The sequence below is a fragment of the Mus musculus genome, chromosome 10 (genome assembly GCF_000001635.26).
Source record: "Mus musculus strain C57BL/6J chromosome 10, GRCm38.p6 C57BL/6J".
NCBI classification, from domain to species: Eukaryota; Metazoa; Chordata; class Mammalia; order Rodentia; family Muridae; genus Mus; species Mus musculus.
The window spans coordinates 127,468,907-127,495,331 of record NC_000076.6 but is presented as its reverse complement, the minus strand read 5'-3'; the positions used below and the strand labels follow the sequence as shown (position 1 = coordinate 127,495,331).

Here is a 26,425-nt window from a genome sequence, read left to right as displayed (position 1 = left end):
TTACAGAGGAGCAGCAGGAGAGGCGGGTGTCCTTTGCCTCAGCAGATGTCAGAGGATGTGCTTCTGTCCTGTCTCCCTGCCTGTCGCTATCTTCTAGTCTTCCACCTTGTATGGAAAAGGAATGCTGAGCCCCAGAGCAGCCCCTCTTCATCTGACTGCCTACCCTGTGCAGGACCCCCAGGCCGGGGGAATGGTGTGAGGACAGGCAGGGGGCTGAGTCCAGTGCAGACGTTGCTGAGGCTCGTGACAGGAGAGGGTGCTGGAGACTGGGTAGGAGATGTGACGGGGCTGCTGCCCATTTGTGCGTTGGCCTGTGAGAGAGAACACATATCACAAACACACATTATCCTTTCTATGTCCCGCAGCTTCCAAGTCACAACTGTCAAGAGACAAAGCGGCCTCGTAAGCACTGCCCAGGTCAGACCACTGCTTCCCGCTGCCGTCCTGCGTCCTGACCAGTCTGTGCTACTGTGTGCTATTCTTACTTCCAGGACTTCACGTATGCGAGGCAAGCAGTGAACCACCCACTTATACCAACAGCCCTACCCTGTAGTTAGTTGTTTTTTCTGTGTCTGCTTGTGTGTGTGTGTTTGGAAGGCACAGCTTAGAGAAAGCATTGGAGGAACCAGAATTAGTAAACATGAAGGCCTATTTTCTTCAAAGTGTTTTAGAAAATGACTGATGCTTGGTTTCCCAGAAGGCTGGAGTGGATGTTGTCTGACGACCTCACAAACTTTGCTATTCTTTCTATAAGATTTATTTTATTGATACAAGCACACTGTAGCTTCTTCAGACACACCAGAAAAGGGCATCAAATCCCATTACAGATGGTTGTGAGCCACCATGTGGTTGCTGGGAATTGAACTCAGGATCTCTGGAAGAGCAGTTAGTGTTCTTAATCACTCAACTATCTCTCCAGCCCTGAACTTTGCTATTCTATGGAGTCATCCTTCGTGAATCCCCCCAAACCCTGGGCAGTGTTTAGACTTTTGTCTTGAGCTTAGTCTCTCAGTGAATGGAACCTGCTCTTAAGAAAGAGTCCTTCAACAAAACCGACCTGTGGTGGTTTGAGTATGCCTAGCCCAAAGAGTGGCACTATTGAAAGGTGTGGCCCTGTTGGAGTGGGTGTGTCTCTGTGGGGTGGGCTTTAAGACCCTCATCCTAGCTGCCTAGAAGTCAGTATTCTGCTAGTAGCCTTCAGATAAAGATGTAGAACTCTCAGCTCCTCCTGCACCATGCCTGCCTGGGTGCTGCCATGCTCCCACCTTGATGAGAATGGAGTGAACCTCTGAACCTGTAAGCCAGCCCCAATTAAATGTTGCCCTTATAAGAGTTGCCTTGGTCATGGTGTCTGTTCACAGCAGTAAAACCCTAAGACACCATCCTTATGTTTATTACAATCCTTCCTCCTGGGCCCTATTTATCGGCCAGCAGAACTCACTCTCACTGTAGAGGTCACGGGTGCTTTGCTACTTTGCTAGGGAGTTTCTATGTAGCTAAGCCTAAAGCTCTGTTGTGATAATTGCCAACTGGAAACCTTTCCCCAAACTTTTACTGTGTTTCAATGTGCAAGAAAAATAAACCTTGAGTCAAACTCTGTAAGTTTTAACCCAGGAGCCCCTAAGTGTGTGTATGTGCGTGTGTGCATATGTGCGTGTGTGCATATGTACGTGTGTGCGTATGTGCGTGTTTGTGTGAGTGCGTGTTTGTATGTGTGCGTGTTTGTGTGTGTGCGTGTTTGTGTGTGTGCGTGTTTGTGTGTGTGCGTGTTTGTGTGTGTGCGTGTTTGTGTGTGTGCGTTTGTGTATGTGCGTGTTTGTGTGTGTGCGTGTTTGTGTGTGTGCGTGTTTGTGTGTGCGTGTTTGTGTGTGTGCGTGTTTGTGTGTGTGTGTTTGTGTATGTGCGTGTTTGTATGTGTGCGTGTTTGTGTGTGTGCGTGTTTGTGTGTGTGTGTTTGCGTGTGTGCGTGTTTGCGTGTGTGCGTGTTTGCGTGTGTTTGTGTGTGTGCGTGTTTGTGTGCGTGTGTTTGTGTGTGTGCGTGTTTGTGTGTGTGCGTGTTTGTGTGCGTGCGTGTTTGTGTGCGTGCGTGTTTGCATATGTGCGTGTTTGCATATGTGCGAGTTTGTGGAGGGTGGAGGTCAACCTGGGGTTCTTTAGATGCCGCCTGCTCCAGCCCAGAGCTTGTGGTAACTGCTGAGCAGCACTCATCCCTGGCCCATGCAGACTCTGCTCCAAGCATGTCTGGCGTGGTCTACAACTGTTCTATAACTGGGTTCCTTGAGAGAGGACTCACTTTGGTATTTTCATGTTTCTCCCTTAAAACATCTGGAGAAAGATGTGTAAAAGAGGCTGCTTGGTTGATGACATGAAGATTCTTCCTGAGAAGAACCTGGCCTACAAGGGTTGGGCTGGGAATAGTGACTCACCCTTTAATCCCAGCACTCAAGGGGCAGAGGCAGATGGATCTCTGTGAATTTGAGTGTTTGAGGTCCAGCCTGGTCTACATAATGAGTTCCAGGACAGCTAGAGCTATATAGTGAGACACTGTTTCAAAACCAAACCAAACGAAACAAATGACCAGGGCTGGGCCTACCTGGGGGCTCCCATCAGGGCTGTACAGGTCTCCAGGCTTCTGACCACGCTGCTCCACGCTGTAGTATTTGCAGTGACTCCATTGGACCATGGATGGATTCTGGGGGGCCTGGGGTCCGTTAGGGACATTCAGTTGCATGACCACCACACCTGGTCCAGAAGGTGACACTCCTGAGTAGCAGGAGGAAATCAGTGGTTGGGTATTCGAACTATTCTGAACGTAGAGTTATCTCTGAATGGAAAAGCCAGCAAGCAAATCCACCCACTTGTTTCAGGGCCATTCTAACTGTGTCCTGCCAAGAATCTGAAACGGCTGCTGACTCGGCTTCTGATTCTCACCCCAGCTTCAGCCCTCCACCCCTACATAGTAGAGGCTTGAGTGGAGAAGAAATGGAACCAGATGCCAGTGCTCTCCTGTCCTTTACCTGCTGAGGGACATTTTGTTATGATTGGCAGAACAATTACTCCATTCTGTCCAAATTGAGCGTTACCAAACACCCAGGTCAGATTGCTGAAATGTCTGGGCACAGTGCTTGTCTGATCTGTGTTTGGGTTTGGGTCATGGGCCAGGGCTGGAGGTATGTGCAAGTTTCTTTGGGAAGGAATGTGGTAATGACAGCAAAATCTATTGTTCGGGAGAAGAGGGAAGCTCACAGCATCACTAGACCACCTTACAAAGCACTGTTTGTTACTCGTGGTTAAGTGGGAGAATAGCTCAAGCAGAGGGCACAAGTCATATTCAGAAAAAGAGAAGTAATTTTGAGGTGCTAAGATACTCATACTGTGGGAAAACCGCTAAGAGGTAAGGAGCTTATTTAACAAACATTTACTGCATGTTTGCTATGTGCCAGTGCTTATACTGGACACTGTAAACAAGCCTGATCACGGACAGTCTATTAACAATGCAGACATTAAAGGAAGAGCTGAGAGCAGAGTCTGAGGTACATCCTGGTAGGACACTTGGACTGTGCCCTGGAGGTGCTGGGATAGGATCAGTGCTCTGTGGAGCCCACCCTGTAAACGCACTGGCTAAGTAAATAGGATGATGGAGGGAGGGTCCAGCGGTAGGAAGACTGAAGCAGGGGGTTCTGAAGCAGGTCGCCAGAAGGAGAACAGCCGCACTGAAGCCTATACCGGCAGACTCCAGGGCCCGACTGGATATGACTGTGAGGTTTGGTGCTGGCAGCCATGGCTACTTCCTCTACTCAGCCAGTGGAGGAGGAAAAGGGCACACCGGGGAAGAACACTAAGTCTAATCTTTATGGTAAAAAGAAGGTAAAGAGTCAGGGAGAAGCAGTTTGATGGACGGTCCCTGCTGGGAGGAACAGGCGGGGCTCTGACTCCACACTGGGACTAGGCAGCATGAGTGCCAGCATCTGACCTGCCAGGCTGTGTTCCTGCTGAGGCTGAGCTAGTGTGTATGGTGGTGGAGAAATGGGAGCCGGGATTACTATCCCAAAAGCTTGCTGCAATGCTGCCGTTTTTACGTTTGCTGCTTCAGGGCTGCCACTGCTGCTGCTCCCACACTGTGCTATGATGGGAAACGGTACAGCCAGACCAGCCATGCTGAGTGAGTGTTCACTCGGGTTGTATTGGTCAGGAGACACAGGAGGACTGAGCTTATTCTCTGGCCCATTTGTGTACTCTACCCCTCTAGGGTTTTACCAAACCAGAGACCACAAATACCCAGTTCAATAGGCTGCTGTCTTCCTATCCACTGCACCATAGGGGAAGGGCATCCATCAGTGTGGCTTACAGAAAGGGCCACCGGAACTGCACAGCTGCGGTGCACTATGCATCCAGAACAACTCTCTGCTCCCTAGAGCTGCTCCGGGCACGCTCCTCCCCATCCTAACAGCTCTACCCGCTCTAACATCCTTTACCATCAACACTGCAACTGACCTTATTCAAACTCCTCATTGCAACCCGAGGGCCCAACGAGAAAATAATCAAATCTACAGCTTTTCTGGAAGGCAGCTCATAATTGAAGCCTATCGCCCTGGGCTGGGAAAGGTGGGGTATGTGCCAGTCTGTGCGATGAGAGCATAAGCAGGACAAAGGAGCCACCTCCTAATGCCAACGTGCACACATAGGACCTACTGGGGGCTCCATGGGAGGAAAAGCACAAAATCCTTACATTATTTTCTCTAACTCCAGAAGAGTCCTGGTTTCAGTCTCTGTTCTGAACTCCTCCCCACACTCAGTCCTCCCCCGACAGCCTGGAGCGTTGTTCCTTCACTCAACCGAGGACACAGACACCACTCAACTGATGAGCTGATTTTATGCTTCTCTTCCTCAAGCCAAAAGCAGGTGGTGTCTGCTAACAGCTGAACTGTCCCTACTTTTTAATGGACATGGCAATTAAAAAAAATCCACTGCCCAGGGATAGCGCTTCCTTCTCGTCAGGCTGGGGAAGGAGCCTGGGCTGAGAGCAGTGGGAAGGAGGAGAAGGGGGCTGCGTAAGGAAATCAATTTCAGCTTGAGAGCTAAGAAATGAGAGGGGACGTGTGAATGGCTTTTTAAGTGGCATCATTAAACCTGGGCAGAAAGGTCGATTGGGCAGAGCAAACCACATAAATACAAGCAGACGACATTTATGTCTGGCAGAATTGGTTTCATTTGTTTAGTTTTTTTTTTTAAGATCATTGAGAAAGAAAACTGAAAACTGATAGGGATTCTTCCTCACCAGCAGGGACCAAATCTATGAAAAAGAAACGAAGCCAAAATTACAGGCCAGAGCCAGTACTTAGCTCCCCAGCCCCTCCCGTTTTGGCAGGGAGAGGAAGACCTTCCTGAAGCAGAGGAGAATATTCTGTCTCAGAAACCCTCAAAGCTGAGGCAGTGAGTGTGAGAGGTTCGCTCTGTACAGCGCCGTGTGTGCACGGCTGCGCTGCTCGGGTCTATGTATAGGTGTCACTGTCATTTCATGTCTGTGTGGGTCTCCTATGAACCTCAGGAGACCTGTAAGCCACCATTTTAGTGGACACAAAGTATTCCCTGGAGTTAAAGTTATATGTAGCATTGCAGCTGCAGAATGAAGGCTCAGACGAACTGGGCAACTCCAAAAAGGTATTAATAAACCACAACGGTTGTTCCAGGAACAGCCAATCCTAATCCCTGCCTTTATTTTTGGAAAAGTGACCACGTTGCTCCATGAGAGGAGAGTGGAGTGACTGTCCCCTGAAGGTGAGGTGGCCTCTGTAGGCCATCCCTGCCATCTATCTTCCGAGTTAACAGAAAACTGGAAAGGAAGATGTTTCTTTTTAAAAATGTCTTTAATTCCTGTGAGCAGACAGTAAACATTTAAATATCAGCGGTTATGTGAACATCATGTCATACGTTAGGATGTGCAGGACTGAGGGAAGGCACAAGACTGTCAGATGTTGTGGGGTCAGCTTAGGGAAGAAAGGAGATGTAACTGGGATAAATTCCTAAGCAGAAGGAGGACAGAGGATGGAGATGTTTCCTTGGTCTGGGAAGTCTAGACTACTTCCTTCTTTCACGCCGAGCCTAGGTCTCCAGTGCTACTCGTCTCCAGAACAAAACATGATTTAGCTGGCTTAGCACTAGACCAAGTAAGCGATACACAATTATTTCCTATGGCTTTGCTTTTGATCCAAGACCTTTTGTATACTGAAGTATCACAAAGGAGGTCAACACCCACACAAGCACATCCTTACGGGCATGCACATGCACACACTGATCGGAACAGCAAAGAAAATGCATGTGGTGCCAAGTACCGGCAGAGTATACAGCAAGTTTGGGAGCTGGTTTCTACAATTTCCATATTCCACTGGGACATTCAAGGCCAAGTGCCCTTGGCAGACAGAAGAGGCAGCTAGAGAGCTCACTCATGTAATAAAAGGGTGGATGGATTTAAAGCCGTAGCTTGTGAGAGATCTCCATTAGGCCTAGATGAAACCAGAAAGAAGTCATTTCACCTTAAAGGTGAAATAGATCTTATGAGCAAGATTAATTCTGTAATTGCCCCAAAGCATCTAAGAGCAAAGCACAAAACATCTTAGGTGAAAGCATTTCATTCTAAATGGGAAAACCAGCCAGTGGCTCCCTGTCACCAAAAGAGGAGAAGATCTATCCACATCCCCCATATCCAACAGAGCGGAATGGGGATGCCCCGAGGATGAATTTAGATTTCTTCTCCAAAGTCCTGAAGTTTCTTTAACTGTGCTGTGTGGCTGTGTAGGAGTGCTGAGAGAGAAACAGACAAGGGCAACTGCCCTTGGTGTGCTGGGGGCAGACAGCTTAGGGGGTCACATGCCATATGTATTCACATGGCATAGCCTGCTCTTTTGAATAGTCCTATAGCTGTTTAAATTAAAGCCATTTCCTTCCTGAACAGAAAGGGACAGAACTCGGAGTCTCCTGAAGACCTGTGACTGACGATGTGGCTTACAGGGTGCACAAAGTCAAAAGCCTGAAGTTCCAGACCTGGGACCATGGACCATGGTAATCTCCAGTACAAATTCACTCTCAAGTCTTAAAGTTTGTAATAGATTGTAGTCAGAATAAAGACACCACAGTGCATGTGAGCACTCACTGAAATCTGTTGAACCGATCTACGATGCTTTAAAAAACGTTTCTCAGGTTTGTTTTTACATTCCCAAGAGAAAGAGACAACCTGTCTAAAGAGACAGAGGTTTTCCTGACAGTGAGTATATGCACATACACATCAGCAAAGGCACAAGGAGCCATGGCCGTCCTGTCTCTACCTTCTGAATGGCAGGATCAAGGTGTGCACTCCACTGTGTAGTGAAGACTTAGGCCTCTGTGATGAGATCACAGCCCACCTTTGAATTCTTCTGCAGTAGTGCCCCTGCCCACCCCAGATTCTTTGTGCTCTTACCTGAGTACTGCTGTGACATCTGTGGTGGGCTGCAGGGAGAGGGAGACTGAGGCATCTGGTACTGCTCAGAGCCAGGAGGCTGCAGAAAGCCCACAGAAGGGCTGGGAAGGGAGGGAGAAGAGAGGAGTGTAACGAACGGAGGGGAACACAGCTCCTGACAGACAGCTGCTGCTGCCCCGGCCTCCCTGTGGGGAGCAGAGGCAGCCACAAGCCATTCCCAGACCAATTTACCAGGCAATTTCTAAAATCACTCATCAGTTGAAACTTAATTATATATATTTGTACTTGATCATCTTTCAATTAGGAAGCTGCTAATCTGCACTAAATATGGAATGTTAGCAGCACTTGCTCTTCCTAACAATATGGAACACCAAACATACATATGTGTGTACATATACAGATGTTTTAAAAACAAAGAAGTACTAAATCAAGTCAGGGCCAAACCACAGTACTAGAAGGAAGGAGTAGAAGGAACTAAAGGGTGAATGCCTGAGGGTGCATACACAGTGGTCAGCACTGGGGATGCCCTCAAGACAGGCAGGAGAAAAACACTGCAACATTCAAAACAACATGGATACACACACAAGTAGACAGATGACACTGGAGATGCACACACAGAGATGCAATAGATCTACATTAACTGTAGTTCAGGTGTACTTCTATCAAGCTCTGTGACTTTATGTAGGTGTGTTAAGATTCCTAGCTTGGATTTCTTCACTTAAAAAAAAAAGAAGTGGGGGGCTGGAGAGATGGCTGAGAGGTTAAAGAGCACTGACTGCTCTTCTGAAGGTCCTGAGTTCAAATCCCAGCAACCACATAGTGGGTCACAACCATCCATAATGAGATCTGATGCCCTCTTCTGGGGCGTCTGAAGACAGCTACAGTGTACTTATTTATAATAATAAATAAATCTTTGGGCCAAAGCTAGCAGAGGTCCTAAATTCAATTCCCAACAACCACATGAAGGCTCACAACCATCTGTACAGCTACAGTGTACTCACATACATAAAATAAATCTTAAAAAAAAGAAGTGGGTGTGGTTATAAATGCCTTTAATCCCAGCACCCAGGAGGCAGAGGCAGGCGGATTTCTGAGTTCGAGGCCAGCCTGGTCTACAAAGTGAGTTCCAGGACAGGACAGCCAGGGCTACACAGAGAAACCCTGTCTTGAAAAACCAAAAAAAAAGAAAAGAAAAAAAAAAAAAACCCAAAAAACCAAAAACAAACAAACAAACAAACCCAAAAAACAAAACAAAACAAAAAACCTCTTTGGTCTTTCAGAAGAGCAAAAGAGCAAAGTTCAACTCTCAGCTCCACTTGAGGCAGCTCACCCACCTGCCACTCTAGTTCTATAGGGCCCAACGTTCACTTCTGCCTTTTGAGTATACCACCCCACCATGGCATATACTCACATGAATGAACACATACACACACACAAGAGAGAGAGAGAGAGACAGAGACAGAGAGAGACAGACAGAGAGAACAAGTGTGAGTATGCAAATGCCAGGGCATGGTGACTTATGCAAACATAAATCAGGGGCCATGAATCTGAGGCCAGCCTGAGCAAAGACCCTGTTTCTAAAAATAAATCAAGAAAAACAAAACAAAACAAAACAAAGAAAACAGTAATGGTGCTACACACTATAATCTCAGTAGCACTCAAGAGGCTGAGGTAGAAAGATGCACTTCAGGGTCAGCCTAGCTTGTGTAGTAGAACCAAAAAGTCTCACAAAGAAACAGAAACTCCAAAAAAAAAAAAAAAAAAACCCAAACCAAACCAAACCAAACCAAAAAAAAGAAACAGTTTTAGAAAACTAGAGTAGTATACTAGGTTATTTCCAGGATGTCTCTTCTACTCCAATGATCTTATTAGCCATGACCTATCTTCATTCTTTCTATAGTAAGATTATATATGTATATTGTAAAATTTGCTGTTTTATTGATGATCAGTCCCCATCTTGCAGTTCTGAGTCTGGCTAACTAACAAATACTGGGGTCATTCTAACTGGTGTCTTAGAAGCAGGCAGTTCTTGCTGCAAAGCTCTATGTAAATCAGTGAGGAGAAAGAGACTGACCCCTACACACACACTTTTGAGACTGGGTTTCACCAGGCAGTCCAGGCTGATCTTAGAGTTGTGACCCTCATGTCTTAGCCTCTCAAGTGCTACTGAGATTGTATATATGCACTGTCCAGGAGACTGGCTGAGGTTAACACTGGGTTTCTTAGACCAGTGGAGACGAACGGATGGCATGGCGACTGGTAAAGGTCAATGGGAAATGCGCCCCGGCTCTCCAGCAGTCCTTACCTCGTTCCGTTCTGCTGAGCTGGTGGGATCATGCTGTAGTACACAGGCACACCTCCTGTTGGGAGGCCTCCTTGCACAGACTGGCTGGCAGGAACCAGCATGGGCTGCTGGAAGGATGGCTGGACCACGTTTTGTGAGTCACTGCCCACAGGGACCTGGTGGAGAAAAGTGTAATCAGGGTCATCTCACTGAGCTCGTCCACGGGTGTTCATCACTGGGCCAGCACACGGCTCAGGAGTCCCCTCCAGCAGACCTCATCTGCCAAACACTCACAAAGCCACCCCAATCTCTCTCCCTAAACAACACCCTGAGATATCAGACACAATGAAGGAGCTCTGACTTCCTCTCAACTGTTTCCTGAGCACACAGTCACTTATATGACTGCATAAAAACCACAATTTAAATCCTTCCAGACTCTCTGGGCTTGCTTTGAGAAGGGAAATAGATGACATCTCAGTACTGGAGTCTTAAGCCTGCATGACAGGGGGAGCCTGTCCTTTCCGCTTCACAAGGACTCAGTGATCTCTGCAAACACAGAATGCACCCACTTGGTAAGAAGGCAGTGGAGTGTACTGCACCACCAGGCCTTGCATCTGGCCTCCCATGCTGCTCCTCTGGTTGCTGAGTAGGCCCTGGTTCTGAGGCTGCTGGACCCCAAGCATGCCTTGGTAAGCCGTCTGCTGCTGGTTAGACATCATGGGCTGTAAGCCTAAGGACGGTCAAGGCACAGAAGACGTCAGCGTGAATGTGTAGGCGGCCAACCCACAGCTCTCACTGCCATTCCTTTTCCACCCCTGCTCTACCCCATAGATTCCGGCCCCTTCTTAGAAAGTTAATAGTTCTACTCCCTGGCTCCCCTTAACTCCGCAGATGGGAAGCCTCTCTCCCCAGGCCTGTTCCCCTTGGGCACTGCAGTCTTACAACAGCACCCTCCTTACCAGGCTGCTGGGATGCTTGAGGCAGCTGTTGACCACGCTGGGGGCTATAGGCCACCGGGTGAGACAGAGGTCGATATTGCTGGTTGGAATTAGGATACTGTCCAGGAGGGTAGTAAGAAACCTGGATCTTTGAGAGGAAACAGATGTAAGAGGTCTCTAATCCAGCTGCAACACTTCCAAATTTACTAAATGCCTCAAGGGCTGATAATCAGAAACTTATAAATGGAGATAGTTTGGGTTCACAAGTATAGGGTGACTGTACAGGTCTGAAATAAACCACCACTGCTGTGCAGAAAGGAGACTGCAGAGCAGACAACGAGGGCAGCATGCTTCCAGTTGTCTAGACCAGAGCAAGAAAGGGCTGATGTGGGACAACTGATGCACTGACTAACAGCTGGGGAGAGGGCTCTTTACCTGTTGAGGGGGCTGCATGTAGCCTTGGGGTGGCAGGACTTGCTGGGTAGGTGGAGCATGGCTAGAAGTGGAATAATTGGAAGTGGGAAGGGGCTGTCCTGCAGAAGCCATGATGAAACTAGCTTGCTGAGGATGCTGGGAGATAAGTGGGGGCTGGAACAAAGCCGAGGAGGGGTCAGCTGCTTCAGTAGAACCTTGGCGGCTAAGGCTCATTTGTCCAAAGGGGTTGCTGAGGTCTTCTGCCTGTTGAGAGAGTAGGGGACTTAAGGACCGAGGCTGTGTTAAACCTCATGCATTTGGCTTCAATACAGAAAGACAGACAGAGCTAGATGGGGTGGCACACGCTTGTAATCTCAGCACTTGGGAAGTAGAGGTTGGAGGATCATGAGTTCAAGATTAGCTTCAGCTACATAGTAAGTTCTATGCCAGCCTGGGCTACATAGGCCTTGTCTCAAATATACTAATAAACAAAACCAAGAACAGAAAGACAGAAACACCATGCTCTACAGCAGAGGTTCTCAACTTTCCTAATGCTGCTACCCTTTAATAACAACATTTTGTCATGGTGTAGTGACCACCCCCAACTATGAAATTACTTTCATTGCTACCTCATAATTTTGCAAGTAAAATTTACTACTGTTATGAATTGTAATACAAGTATATTACAATGCAAGTTTTCCAATGGTCTTAGGCAACCGCTGAGAAAGGGTCATTTGACATCACCCCCAAAAGGGGTTGCAACCCACAGGTTGAGAACCACTGTTCTACAGCATTCCTTATACCATTTGTGGATAGTCTGGTTTCTGTACTGTGAGAAATACATGCCTCAAGACTATGACATGGTATTTTAAACTGATAGCTGTGGGAAGCCTAAACCCAGAAATACAGTATCTCTGTGAAATGTTAACAATGCCTACCCTGATCACAGCTGTTAGTTACTATGGTTATTAGAAACAGTTTCTCTGTGAAATGGTAACAATGGCTGTTCTGATCAAAGCTGTTACTAGAGTTATTCCTCAGGAGATAGGGGCACCTACCAAAAGGAATATAGGACAAGCAAGAATTAGGTATACAACTCTTTCTGTTTCCAGTATTCCTCATGCTTCTGCCTTGCCACAAATCCTGTTCTTATAGAACACACCCTCACAGACCACGGACAGACAGCAAGGCTCTTGTAACTCCACAGCCAAGAACTGTGGGCTCGCTCCTGCTGCTTGTCTCCATACTCCCTTCCCAGGTCATTTCCACCTTTGTTCTTTGACACTAGCCTAGAGTTCTCCTGCCCTTTAAAAAACGACTTCCAATTCTCACCTCAGAAAGGAGGCCAGGGTGAGTGGTTGAACTAGAGGGAGAGGCTGGCTGGCTGGGCTGTAATTGCCTTTTCTCTCAGCTGCCTTCCCTAAGCACGAGAGAGTGAGGGTGTGTGTCTCACTCGTGGTGACAGGTTAGTTTCTTAGCTTCCTGTTCTGATTCCTGTGCTCTGAACAGTAATTCACACACAAACACACAAGCACACACATCAGAGTAGTTCTTTTCCAAAAGAAAATATTAGAAACCAAAAGACAATGCGGCCCTTGAGCTCCACTCTGCTCTCAGGAACTGTTTTGCTACCTTCGTGGTCAGGAATAGATGACAAGAGGACTAGACTGCAGATTAATTTGAGGTCCATATTCCAGCACTTTTCAGAATGGAGATAAGAGGTAGGAGAAAAAAGGGGATTCTAGTGAAAAAGCAGAGAGGTGTGATTAATATAAAGTAAAAAAAGGAAGGGTTCATCAGCACCGTGAAGTAATCAACTATGAGGGAAATAAGATTTGCAAAGGATTTGTATTTAGTATGCAAACAATTTATTTTAATTTTTAAAAATTTATCTTTGCTATTTTTGAGACAGGATATGACTCTCACCCAGGCTGGACTGTAATTCACTATGTAGCCTAGGCTGGCCTTGCACTCAGGGCAGTCCTTCTGCCTCATCCTCTTAAGGGCTGAGATTAAAGGCGTGCACCACTATAGTTACTTTACAAACAATCTACACAGCATGTATATGCATCTGAAGAGAACATAAACATACGGTGAGACAGGTAGGATGTAAACATTTTAAAACTGGTACCTGAGAAGTCTGCAATGAAGGAAATCAGAGAGAAAAATTCTGTACAGAATAAACTGGGAGAAAGCGACATGAAGGACACAGAGAGCTGAGCTGAGGGCCTGGGTTAGTGAGATCCCTCCGCACACTCAGGAGCTCGCCATCCCTGTCCTATACTCACTAATAGCTTTTGCATGCTGTGCTGGTCCCTCAAGAAACAGCTTTCTATGTCTCTTCCAAAAGCACCACATGCTTGCAAGGCCACCAAAGACTGACCCAGACATCCCACAGATACAGGCCACACAGGGACAAGACAAAATGGCAAATGGTCGTTATACCATGTTGTACTGCTGGGGCGGAGAGACTGGCAGAAGGACCTGGGGACAGGAGCTTGGAGAAAACTGAACCGGCTGTGGAGAGGGCTGCAGGGCCGGGACTGGCTGTGGGCAGCACAGCGGCATGTGGAGAGGAAGAGAAAAGCATAAAGGGAGGCGGAGGGAAGGGAGGAACACATTAGTCATACAAGACATACTTATGAATCACGTGGCCGTTGAGCAGGCTGCCCGCCAAGCCCGGGATAGCTTGTGACTTCCACATCTCTCTCAAAAGAGACCCAGTATACCCCCTGCCCCATTTGCCACTTAAACTCTGCAACTGTGAGTTATCTCGGGGCTCTCAGGGGCAAGGTCTAAACGTGAGTTCAAGCACAGCCTTCCCAGGGTGTATTCTGTGCTGAGCACACAATCACTAAGGAGCTCCGCCAACATCCCCTAAATGCCCACTTGAGGTCTACTGTGTACACCCAAGGGCAGTTAGTTCTCCTTGAGGAAGTGACATCTCCCTCTATAGGGAGGAAGAGGAACAAACCACCAGTAGATTCTTGAGTCATGATTTTCTGTGTTCCTTCAAGTTGTGAGGGCAACATGAAAATGCCCTCATGAGCGAATGGGGCAAACTCGGAGGAAAGCACAACCAGAAGCCCGCGGTTTTTATCCCTTAATCCCTTCACTGGCCTCAGGAAGGAGACTGTCTACTGAGAACACACAGGGTTCTAGATCAACTAACTATTTTCCTTCCGTCTTCCTGTCCAGTCCTTTGGATCACTTCATCACTTCTCCAGCTGGAGCCCCTGGTGCAGGAGGGTGAGCTAGGAGAGTGGTCAGGAGGGAGAGGGAAGGAACATGGAGACGCTGCTTCATGACAGAATTCCTAGAGATAGGGTAACTTCTAATTACAGCAGTGAGAGTAAGGGTGGAGCTGGGGTGCAGCTGAGCAGAGTACTTGCCTGGCACTGCAAGGCTCTGGTTCAACCCCAAGCCACAGAGAAATCAAATGGCCCATCGAAATCAAAGCTATGGCTTGGAACCCAGAGGGGACGGACTGGGGACCTTGGCAGAGGATCTGACATCTAGAGTTTTAAAGAGTTACTGAGAATCCCGGGTGTCCTGGAGAGGGACATTGCTGTAGCCTGGAAAGTTAGCTCAGCCCACGGACACCCTATAAGCCAACGGCATTCTAAAGGTAACTGCTGTTCAAGCTGCCCAACGTGAGCTGCAAACGCTGCAGGTTCTATTTTCTTAGACCTCTTGGGGGAGGACTTACCCTGGGTCGGGCCTTTTGAACAGTGAAGTGGCAGAGCAGCTCATTTTCACTAAACTGCAAACAATTTGTTATGCTACACTGCTGTTCTAGGAGGAATGCTTATTTCAAAGTGTGAATAAAGCATGTTTTCATTGCAAACTTCAGAAACCACACTATAGATATGTGTGACCATAATTCTTTGTATTTTGGATTAATTGTGCTTCAGTAAATAAGGGAATTTGACATGTGAAAAGTTCTAAACTGAATAGTATATAACAATAGTAATTACAAAACAAAATAAAACAAAAAACAAACAAAAAACCCCAGCTCATTTTCCACACATGTGTGCGTTGTAAATGGAGAGTGAGCCAGGAATGGTGGCACACACCTTAACTGCAGCACTTGGGAGCCAGAGGCAGCCTGAGTTGGAGGCTAGTTTGGTCTGTACAGGAGTTCAGGACAGCCAGAGTTACATAATAAAGATGCTCTGTGGGGCTGGGGAGGGTGTGAGGAGAAGGAAGTGGGGGCCAATGTTCTTCTGACTCCTTTAAACAGGAAATGCCACGGTAAAGGAGGACCTCACTGTTTTGTTTGTTTGTTTGTTTTCTTTTTTCCAAGACAGGGTTTCTCTGTGTGGCCCTGGTTGTCCTGGAACTCACTCTGTAGACCAGGCTGGCCTCCAACTCAGAAATCCACCTGCCTCTGCCTCCCGAGTGCTGGGATTAAAGGCGTGCGCCTCCACTGCCCGGCCCTCACTTCTTTTTTTTTTTTTTTTTAAAGATTTATTTATTATTATATCTAAGTACACTGTAGCTGTCTTCAGATGCACCAGAAGTGGGCATCAGGTCTCATTATGGATGGTTGTGAGCCACCATGTGGTTGCTGGGATTTGAACTCAGGACCTTCGGAAGAGCCGTCGGTGCTCTTAACCACTGAGCCATCTCTCCAGCCCCTCTCACTTCTTTTTAAATGTGTATGAATGTTTGCCTGCCTGGGTAACATGTACCAGTTGTGTCTCTAGTGACTATAGAGACCAGAGGAGTGTACCTGTTCCCGTGGTACCAGAACGACAGATGGTTGTGAGCCACGATGTAGGTGGGAGGAATCAAATCTGGGTCCTCTGTAAGAACAGCTAGTGCTCGTTCCCACTGAACTGTCTCTCCAATATTGCCATTGCTATTTTGTTGTTGTTGTTGGTGGTTTGGTTTAGTTTGGTTTGGGTTATTCTACCATTATTTTCTTGGTTGGTCTCAGAAACCAAAAGGACATCTGTTGCCACCTACTGGTGAATTCTGGGATACATGATAGCTCTGGGATGTGTAGAGAGACACTATAGCTACAGAGTTAACAGGGCTCCTTTATAACATTCATTCCAGTCTAAACTCAACAAAACCCAGCCACTGAGCCTTCACTGCCCCCCCCCCCTGGTGTCACCTGCATCGCTGGTGCAGGAGGGTCATTTCTGCTTAGTGAGAGGAAGTGTCCCAAGAAGAGTGAGAGTCTTGTTTTGCCAGCACTATGTCTGGGACTGGGCAAATGCCTTTTGATCCCTTTCCCAAAGTTTTCTAAAAGCTTTAGAACACAGTAGCATATACTGATTTGGTCTCTTCCTTCATTTCTACACTGCTATATTACTTGAGGAACCAAACAGTGATTATTTCTGTGCAACTTCATAGCCTCACAGTGCAGACAGCCATGAGAACAAAATGACAAGGAGAACAGGAAGGCAGGGATGGAGGTGAGGAAGGAGAGGCCTCGGGGTGAAGTCAACACCACAACAGGACGAAGAAAAGAACTGAAGTAGGAGAGGTTGTGGGAAGAAAAGGTAAAGTAGGAACAAATATTAGATGATGGTAAGGTTAACAGCTCCCATAAATAAATACCCCCAACTTCCCCAGGGTCAGACTGTTTGGGAGTCTGTGATTATGATTGACCTCCAGAGAGAACAGAAACCTTTGAATCCCCAATCTATAGCATCGAACCCAACACCACACTCCATACCAACAGCCCTTCCACTGAACAGCAGAATCCAGGAGCAGGGGGAGGAGAAGGCTGGAATTTAGAGCCTATCACTTGCCATTTACTTCAAAACATGAGTCCCAAATGGTCATTCTTCTATCTCTTTACCCCTTCTCAATTCTTGCTGTGTTTTAAGTGTAGATGTCAGATAGAAGGAAAAGACAAAAGACTAAGAGGGAAAAGGGGGAGCAAGACTATTAAAATATACACATTTCAGAGAAAAAGACTACAGAACGCTGGGACCTTAGCAAGTGAGATGGACATACAAAACACCATGGAAGGCTGGGGGCAGGGCAGCTGGAAGAGGAGCACTTTACCCACTCACAGGCAGAGCAACGGACCCAAGTGCACATCTTAGCAGAGACCTAAGCTAGTATGAACAAGACCTAACAGGGCATCCTGGGATCCTCCCAGTTGAGTTTCCAGTTCATACTGACCAGGTTCTTTAAAAAACAAAACAAAACAAAACAACAATAATAAATATTATTAGTATTATTAATTATTATTATTATATCCCATCTGCAGTTTCCCCTCCCTCCTCTCCTCCCAGTCCCTACTCCCAACCTCCCCACTACCCCTCCCCATCCATTCCTCCTCCAATTCTCTTCAGAAAAGGGCAGACCTCCCATGGATATCAACCAAACACAGCATATCAGGTTGCAGTAAGAGTTGCAGGCAGGGTTCCTGCCCTAGAGATGCCATGCTGGACTGGGCAGGGAGGGAAGCAGCCTGGCAGGTAAAACAACGTAAAGACGGAGTGAAGAGTAGACATGAAAGGGCTTCTGACTACAAAGGATATGAGGTTAGATATGGGACTCTAATCATGAAGAGCTCTGCTTACAGGACAGTGCTCTGCTCAGAATATTAAGATTCAATTGACAGAAAAGCTGACTCAGGCTGATGGCTTTCACGGTCTGCACGGAAGCACAAGATTTCTCAAACCTTGGTTAACAGCAACATCAACCAAGGTCTCTCTGTGTAGCTCCAGCTGTCCTGGAACTCACTCTGAAGACCACGGTGGCCTTGATCACAGAGATCTGCCTACTTCTGTGTCCTGAGTGCTGTGACTAAAGGCAATTGCCACCGCTGCCCAGCAAGTTTTGCCTTTAAAGGAAGCTCTTGCTCTCCAGCTCACGGAGCTCAGACTCACTCTGCAGCCCTGCCTACGCCCCTACCTCAGCTTCGCCAGGACTGGACTTACAGCATGTGCCATGCCACCTGGCTGGTCTCTGCCTTTGAGAGGCCTGGACCTGTGATATTTTAAGTTTCAACATAGATACAGTGAGCAGAATGACTTTGTTAATTTACAGAGGATTTTAAAGGGTGCAGCAGAAACACAACTTGGAGTAAAAGAGCCACAAATTCTCAGATAACCAGAGGTCAACTGCCAGGCACACACCTTTCAATTCTCAGCACTTAGAAGGCAAAGGCAGGTAGACTCGGTTCCTGGCCAGCCAGGATTACACAGACAGACCCTGTCTCATTAGAAGAGGAAGAAATAAATATACAACAGAGTTCTCAGGTTAGCCAAGTGTGACAGTGCACATCTGCAATCCAGCATCTGAGAAGTTAGGGGAGGACATCAGGACATCAGCTTAGGCTGCCCCCAGCCTAAACTTTATAGCTAATGTAGGCTTCATGACATCTTGTCTCAACAGAACACAACAACAAAAGGAATGTCTCAGCCAAACAAAACACTTGCCCCTGTCCTGCCCTCCCAACAATTAACAAATAAGAAATGGAGGCAGGCGTAGGCTGCTTCCATGAGGGACATGGTGGCCTGAGCGTCACTGACTTGGAACAAAGGGTGCTGGACACTTGAGCAGTAACTCACCTGTGAAATCATGTGATTATTCAAGGGTGGCTGGTGTTGAGGAGTGGGTGGGAGAGCAGGAAGTTGTTGTTGTTGTTGTTGTTGCTGCTGCTGCTGCTGGGCAGTACAAGGAAGAAGGCCCCGGACAGACTGGGGTGAGGTGACCTGGTTGCACACTTCTGGGGCACCTAGTGCCATGCCTAAGGCAAAGAGGAGACCCGCCCCAAGTTGTAAATACAATGCGCAAATGGAATTCTGAGGGCCCAGCTGCAGGATTTTACTTTTCTTTGCCCTTTCTTTCTGTTCACTTTCTTTCCCAGTTCCCCACAGTTGCCACAGATCCACGCAAGGATAGAGCTGTATTGCAGCTTTTCTGCTGACCGCTTAGAAAACACCTTGAATGTTAACGGCTGGTTTGAGAACTGAACAAAATGTTCTGGAGCAGCAGTTCTCAACTTGTGGATCGCAAGCCCTTTTGGGGGTGGTATCAAGCGACCCTTTCACAGAAGTTACTATCTACATATCAGCTATTTAAACTACAATTCATAACTAGCAAAATTATGGTTATAAAATAGCAACAAAAATAATTTTATGGATGGGGGTCATCACAACATGAGGAACTGTATTAAGGGGGTCACAGCATTAGAAAGGTTGAGAAATCTGTTCACAAGATAGAGGCAGGCAGATCTCTGTTGAGTTAGAGGCCTGCCTGGTCTACATAGTAAGTTCTAGGACAGCCAGGGCTATATAGAGAAACCCTGTCTCAAAAACAAACAAACAAAAACAATAAAAACAAAAACCAACCAACCAAATGACTGCTCACATATGTGAAGCTGCCGAAGCACCTCCCCTGCGGTGTCTAAAGTCAGTCTGTGTCTCGTAACAGGATGGCTTAAAACATGGGGCTTCAGAGATTCCTGTCCACTATGGGACCTTGCCTTCTCCTTACTGCCTCCCCACTTGTGTGACACCATCCTTTATGAAAGCTGCTAAGAAAACAACTTCCATCCTCCAGCATCCATACCCACCCCACAAACACCACCTTTACCCAGGAGGTTTTCCCATTTCCAGGCTCACTAAGGCATCTGCATAGTCACACAACACATTTAAAGAGAATAGGGTTTATTCTGGCTCAGCATACCACATACTTTTACCAACTATATACTATGCAAGAGGGATTCTGTAATGAGCTATGGTATGGCCCTTGGCTAGCTCCTAAAATCTGGTAAGAAGATAGAGAACTGGTAGTGCCATCACCAAAGCTGAGTGAGAGACTGAGAGAGGAGCTGAGGAAGCAGGAGTCCCCCAGAGGGTAGAGGAAGGGAAGTTAGGAGATGGGGTGTATTTGAGTGATAACTAAAAGCTTATCAGGTTGAAAGGGGACAAAGCTAATGTCATATTCAAGAAATGGCTGGCAAGTTGGAGAAGAATGTGTTTTTAAAAGCTAGCCTCAGCTTCCCAAGCTTCCACCATGCCGTTTTTATCGGTGATGTAGAACCATGAACTCAAGAATGTGTGCGCATGTACGTGCCAGAGTGTGTGTCCCCAAGGTCAGCAATGGATGCTGCTTTTCAGGAACCACTCACCTTGCTTTATGGGTTTGTTGGCTCAGCTATGTTGGTTCATCAGTGAGCCTTGGAGAGCCCCCTGTCTCTCTCTTCCCAGTGCTGGGATTGTTAAGTGCACACCATCATGCTTAGCTTTTTAAAATTTTTTTTTGTTGTTCTTTTTTTGTTTTTCGAGACAGGGTTTCTCTGTGTAGCCCTGGCTGTCCTGGAACTCACTCTGTAGACCAGGCTGGCCTCGAACTCAGATATCCGCCTGCCTCTGCCTCCCAAGTGCTGGGATTAAAGACGCGCGCCACCACGGCCGGCTCACTTTTAAAAAATTTTTTGTAAGTAATTGTATTTTATGTGTGACTGTTTTGCCTGAACATTATTTATCTGTGCCATACATTGTGTCTAGAGCCAAAAGAGACTAAATGAGAGCATCTGATTCCCTAGAACTGGATTTATAGGCTGGAGAGATGGCTCAGCAGGTAAGAGCACCCAACTGCTCTTCCGAAGGTCCTGAGTTCAAATTCCAGCAACCACATGGTGGCTCACAACCATCCCTAATGAGATCTGACTCCCTCTTCTGGTGTGTCTGAAGACAGCTACAGTGTACTTACATATAATAAATAAATAAATCTTAAAAAAACAAAACAAAACAAAACTGGATTTATAGATGTTTGTGAGTCACCATGTGGGTGCTTGCTTAGAATCGAACCCAGAGCCAGAAAGACATGTATGGTATGTACTCACTTATAAGTGGACATTAGCCATAAAGGGCAGGATAACCATGCTACATTCCATAGACTCAAAGAAACTAAGTAATAAGGAGATCTTGAGGGAGGATGCAAGAATCTCACTCAGGAGAGGTGGATGGAGAGAAGGAACTGAGTAGGAGAGGGAATGAGGAGGGGAACAGGGATGGCAATCAGTTACGGGGAGGGAGCACAGCCAGGGCTGGGAGTGAGAATGGAAATCAGTGGGGGGCATCTCTGGGAGGGGAGTATGGGGAGCCTATAGGGGTAATCCTAGCTGAGATTCCTACCAGAGCCAGGTGGGACTTCCAGAGGAGTGAGGGGGACATTAATTCACCCACAAAACCTTCAACCCAAAACTTGTCTTGCCTAACAAGATGTGCAGGGATAGTCAACCAATGAATACCCCGACTTGAGACTCTTCCCGTATAAGAGAGCCAACCCCTGACACTATTAATGACACTCTACTCTGTCTGCAGACAGGAGCCTAGCATAGCTGTCTCCTGAGAGGCTTCATCCAGCAGCAGATGGAACAGGTACAGAAGCCTACAGTCAAACATCAGGCAGAGCTTGGGGACTCTAGAGTTGAGGATAGAATTGAACAAGCCAGAAGGGTCAAAGACATCACAAGAAGACCTACAGGATCAACTAATCTGGGCCCAGAAAGCATGCAGGAGCTGGACCGAGACCACCTACATATTTGTAGCAATGTGCAGATTGGTGTTCGTGTGGTTTCTCCTCACAACTGGAACAGGGGCTGTTTCTGACTCTGTTCCCTGCCATTAGATCCCTTTTCTCTAACTAAACTGCCTGGTTGGGCCTCAGTGGGAGAGGATGTGCCTAGTCCTGCTGCAGCTAGATGTCCTAGGATGGGGTGATACCCAAGGGGCACTCCCCGAGGAAAAGGGGAGGGGCAATGGGGGAAAGGACTTATAAAGGTGGGACTGGAAGGAGGGGGGCTGCAATCGGGATATAAAGTGAATATAAAATTAAATTATTGGAGGAAAAAAAGAAAAGAAAAAGAAAAAGTTAAGAGCATGCTCTTACAGATGCTGGAGAGGAAACTCAGGTGATCATTGCTTACACAGTGGGAGTTTTACCTTCTGAGTTATCTACTCGGCTCTAACATGAACAGTTTTAGGAGGGGACTGAAAGTGATTACATCTGTGTTTTAGATTAGTAAATTTGCTCTGAAAATGGCTTAGAACAGAGCGGAGAGATAGTCATGGAGCTAATATCATAATTTAATAAAATGAGGGCCTAGTTAAAGCAGAGGCAGTGGTATTAGAAAAGGGGATAACAGAGATGGGCAGAGAAATCTAACAGAAGCAAAAGGCTTCACCACGACGGGTGCCTGCTGGAGGTGAGACCTATAGTTCTTGTGGTGTGGGACTCATGACTTTCTTTCAGGGGCAATGATGTCGAGGTTGCCGAAGTCACATGGTAAGACCACAGCAGGCACAGAGGGCAACCCGGCGCACTGAGCGGTGGCGACAGGCTGTCATTCTCACCCTGAAGCTCCACTTCTTCCTAGCGACTACATTCCAAAAAAGCAGGGGTAGCAGGATGTGTCCAGTAAGTTCTGGCATGCTAGCTACTGCTGATTGGTTATAAACTGTTACACTTTCTCTTTCCATGGGGCACAGAATCAAAGTACATCTTACCATGTAACCTTGCTCTGGGCTAAAATCTATGTCAGAAAATACACAAAATAACTAAACTCCAACTAACCTTCCTTCCTTCCTTTTTTCCTTCCAAAAACCCCCCAAAACAAAAAACAAAACAAACCAAACAAACAAACAAACAAAAAACCTCCAAAGTCTGAAAGAAAAAAATCAAAGAAGCAACTAGATTTAAGAATGAGTAATGGCGGGCTGGAGAAATGGTTAGGTGGTTAAGAGCACCAGCTGCTCTTCTAGAGATCCTGAATTCAATTCCCAGCAACCACATGGTGGCTCACAACCATCTGTAATGGGATCTGATGCCCTCTTCTGGTGTGTCTGAAGAGAGTAATGGTGTACTCATATACATTAAAAAAAAAAAAAAAAAAAAAAAGAAAGAAGAAAGAAAAAGAAAAAAGAATGAGTAATGGCATCAAGCATGGTGGCTTATGCCTCTAACCCCAGCACTCAGGACAACAGGTTTACAGAGTGAGTTCCAGGATAGGCAGGGCTTCATAGAGAAACCCTGTCTCAAACAAACAACCAACCCACAAAAACCTAACAGACAGACAGATGGACAGATTTAAAAAAAAATGGGATCCAGGAAGTCAGATTTCCTGTCTTCTGGTAATGCTGCTAAGTTTCCAAGTGACTACAGTGCACCAGATGTTTCACCTACAGTTGTTACTAGATACTTTGCAAAAGACAAGCAAGAAGGGAGGGTGTGACATGAAAGGTGAGCCGCTGTGGTACCTGGCCTGGAGAGCCTGCCTGCACTGCCGCCTTTACTGCTGCCAATGCTGTCGCCTCGGGTGAGGATGGAGATTCCACTGAAGCTGCTGGCTTTGGTGACAGGAGGTCGCATGCTGCGGACAGAGCCATCTGAGTCTGTGCTGCTCCAAGGCCGTGGCTCCAGGGACTTGAGCTCGCTGTCTGTGCTGCTCTGTCGGCTGCTTGAGGTACGGCTCAGCCCTTCCCGGTTTCCCCTGCAGAAACCACAGTGGTCAGAGGACCTCCCCCCCAGCCCCCCAATTCAGCAGAAGGGCCAAGAGAGAGAGAGAGAGAGTTCCTTTTTTATTCTCTTGCTATTAAAGAAGAGGGGAAGGGGTGTGAACACTGACTTCATGTTTGCTGGTTGGCCAACTAAGATCTGATGGGAGCGACAGAACAAGGTCCAGTGCAGTAACAAAGAGCACAGAGGCAAATCTGAGAGACAGCGCACTGGCAGCTACTTCAACACAGTGACCCGAGGCAAATGGGAAGCGACATACACAGTACTAAGACTGACTGTGGTTTCTTTTCCACACCCCGCAGGGACCTCACACATGCAGGAAATGGGGGTGGGGGGGAACAGAAGGGTGGCAGCAACTTCTGGGACTTCTTAAAATGAGAGGACTCCTAGAAGTTAACTGTTGGTAGAAAGTGGGAGTAGCCAGTGACATGGATAAATCCCACAGACCTTCCAAACAGCATGCATCTAAGCCAGCAGAGGAACTACTTGTGGTATCTTTCCAGGGGTCGGAAGATTACAGTGAGCAGTCTGACTGTCCAAATTGTTTTGTGGAAATTTTATCTTGGTTTCTGAGAACAACAGATGCCACAGTTGCTAAGGACTGATGTCAGGAAGATCAAATATGCTTGGGACTTGGTAGAAAGGGACAGGGGCTTGACCGCACTTAACTTACGGCCTTACTGCCTTGAGTAAGGCACAGAGCTACTGAGAAAGGGGTTCTTCTGCTCGTTTGTTGTAGAATGCAGGCTTATCCCAACATTAAAAGCATTGTCTGCACTGGGTATTGGTTGTGTATGCCTTTAACCCCAGCACCCAGGAGGTCAAGGCAGGTGGCTCTCTGAGTTTGAGGATAACTTGGTCTATAGAGAAAGTTCCAGGACAGCCAGGGCTATAAACAGAAACCCTATCTCAAAAAAAGATTGCCTGTGATTAGAAATGGCAGTATGCCTCATTGTCGACCTGAAAACTTTTATCTTGCCTTTAAAAAGATACGTACTTAAGTGTGTATAAAATGTTTTGGTTGTATAAATGTATGTATACAACATATGAGCCTGGTGTCCACAAAGCCCAAAGAGGGCATCAGATCCCCTGGAACTGTAGCTAAGGATGGTCATATGCAGCCATCGGGGTGCTGGGAACTGAATTCAGGTCCTCTACTAGAGCAACCAGTGCTCCTAAGTGCTGAATCATCTCTCCAGCCCCTAAAGATTCATTTTTGTGTATCTGTGCTCCTGTCTGTGCGTGTACAGACGTCCAAGGCCAACAAGAGAGGATCTCCTGGAGTAGGCAGCTGTGAGCCAACACGTGCGGATGCTGGGAATCAAATTTTGATTTTTCTTTGTTGTTCTTGTGAGTTGTATAGAGTTTTGTGTTTGTGTGTACATGTGTGTGTGTATGTGTGCATGCATGTGGGTATGTATGAACATGTGTGCAGTACATGTGTAGTTTTCTTGATCAGGTTCTAGTATTTTTGAAATGTTTTCATTACATTTTACTCAATTATTTTGTGTCCGTGTGTCCGTGTGTCCATGTATCCGTGTGTGTGTAGGTCAGAGGACACCTTGAGGTGTGGGTGCCTCTCTCCTACCATGTGAATCCTGGGATCGGGCTCTCAGGCTTGGTGGCTGATGTCTTTCCTCACTGATCATCTCCCCACCTTCTGCCTCATTTTCTGAGACAATGGCTCTCAGCAAACCTGGATAACTAATGCACTCCATTAGACTGCTGGCCAATAAGCCCCATGGCCGCTCTGCCTGTCTCCAGCCCACTCCTAGGACGGGCTACAGGTGTGTTGTCATGGCCAGTTCTTGCAAAGGTGTGGGGTTCTACAGTCAGATCTCCATGACTGCACAGTCACTGTACAGACGGAACCATCCCCTTAGCCCCTCTCCAGAGCACTTACTGCTTCTTACTAAAAGCATGCAAGGCTCAGCAATTTCCTTCATTTTAGTTTCATCCCAGCAACTACTACAGGGGGAATCACATGACAACAATCACCAAGATTTTGGTATATATACTGGTGAGTAAATCATAGTAGTTTTGATTTCCTTCTTTTCATCATTATCCCACCAAAACCAAATAGAAAATGCTATCCCAGTCGCTTTAGCTCCAAAGGCCCTTTGCACAGTTATTTTGAGAGTGAGCTAGCTTGTTTCCTGCCTGCCCCGTCTCTTCCACCAGACAGGATCCCACCATCCTGCCTTGGCTGCCCTGGAACTCACTCTGTAGACCGCCTGCCTCTGCCTCCCAAGAGCTGGGACTGCAGATGAGTGCCACAAGTGGCTGGCGGTCACATTTCTGGTTTCTATTAACCATGCCATGGAGATCTAACAACATGCTGGCACGACTGATTAGCAATATACCAATTCTTCTTTGCTACCCCAAGTATACAGAGTCTCATGCTTCTCTATATGGAGCTAGAATAAGGGACTGTACCATAGTCTTGTTTTCTCTAAAGCTTCATCTTTATTCTCGGGATGCCAAGAGCAAAAAAGGAAGCAAACATAAATCAGAGACTGTTCAAAATAGAAGCAGGATTGAAGCAAGAGCCAGTAGCTATCTCAACAATGTGTGTGTAGGTCACTGGCAGTGCCAATGGATGAAGCTGCTCATTAGACACTAGAGCATGGACTCTATTGCTCTTCTCAACTAAAAGACTGCATTTATCAGGATAACTTGTCCTTTACTTTCTCTTGGTACCTGCGGCAGGTGGATAATGAGGCATCTTTAAACTACGTGCCTTAGGAAGTAGCTTCTGGACCTATCCAGTTCCCACAGCAGTTCCTACACCAAACACTCAAACGTGGATTGTCTGATGGTTTAATACATTATTCT

The 26,425-nt window shown here is 46.8% G+C and overlaps 1 protein-coding gene across 29 annotated transcripts in view; it reads right to left on the bottom strand.

The window, feature by feature from the left end:
• R3hdm2 (R3H domain containing 2) overlaps positions 1-26,425 on the bottom strand; it is a 119,053-nt gene that overhangs the window by 4,053 nt on the left and 88,575 nt on the right. For 17 of the 29 annotated variants that reach the window (XM_006514153.2, XM_006514158.3, XM_006514161.3 and 14 more), the window contains 10 exons: positions 23,332-23,564; positions 18,634-18,812; positions 13,538-13,639; positions 11,114-11,356; positions 10,700-10,826; positions 10,310-10,470; positions 9,762-9,916; positions 7,457-7,557; positions 2,594-2,763; positions 164-311 (listed from right to left, as the gene is read on the bottom strand). In XM_006514153.2, the coding sequence (XP_006514216.1) occupies positions 164-311; positions 2,594-2,763; positions 7,457-7,557; positions 9,762-9,916; positions 10,310-10,470; positions 10,700-10,826; positions 11,114-11,356; positions 13,538-13,639; positions 18,634-18,812; positions 23,332-23,564 (1,619 nt within the window). Of the gene's footprint in view, positions 1-163; positions 312-2,593; positions 2,764-7,456; positions 7,558-9,761; positions 9,917-10,309; positions 10,471-10,699; positions 10,827-11,113; positions 11,357-12,724; positions 12,883-13,537; positions 13,640-18,633; positions 18,813-23,331; positions 23,565-26,425 lie in introns of those variants that run through there. The other 12 variants (XM_006514162.3, XM_006514160.3, XM_006514163.3 and 9 more) reach the window with 4 other exon arrangements.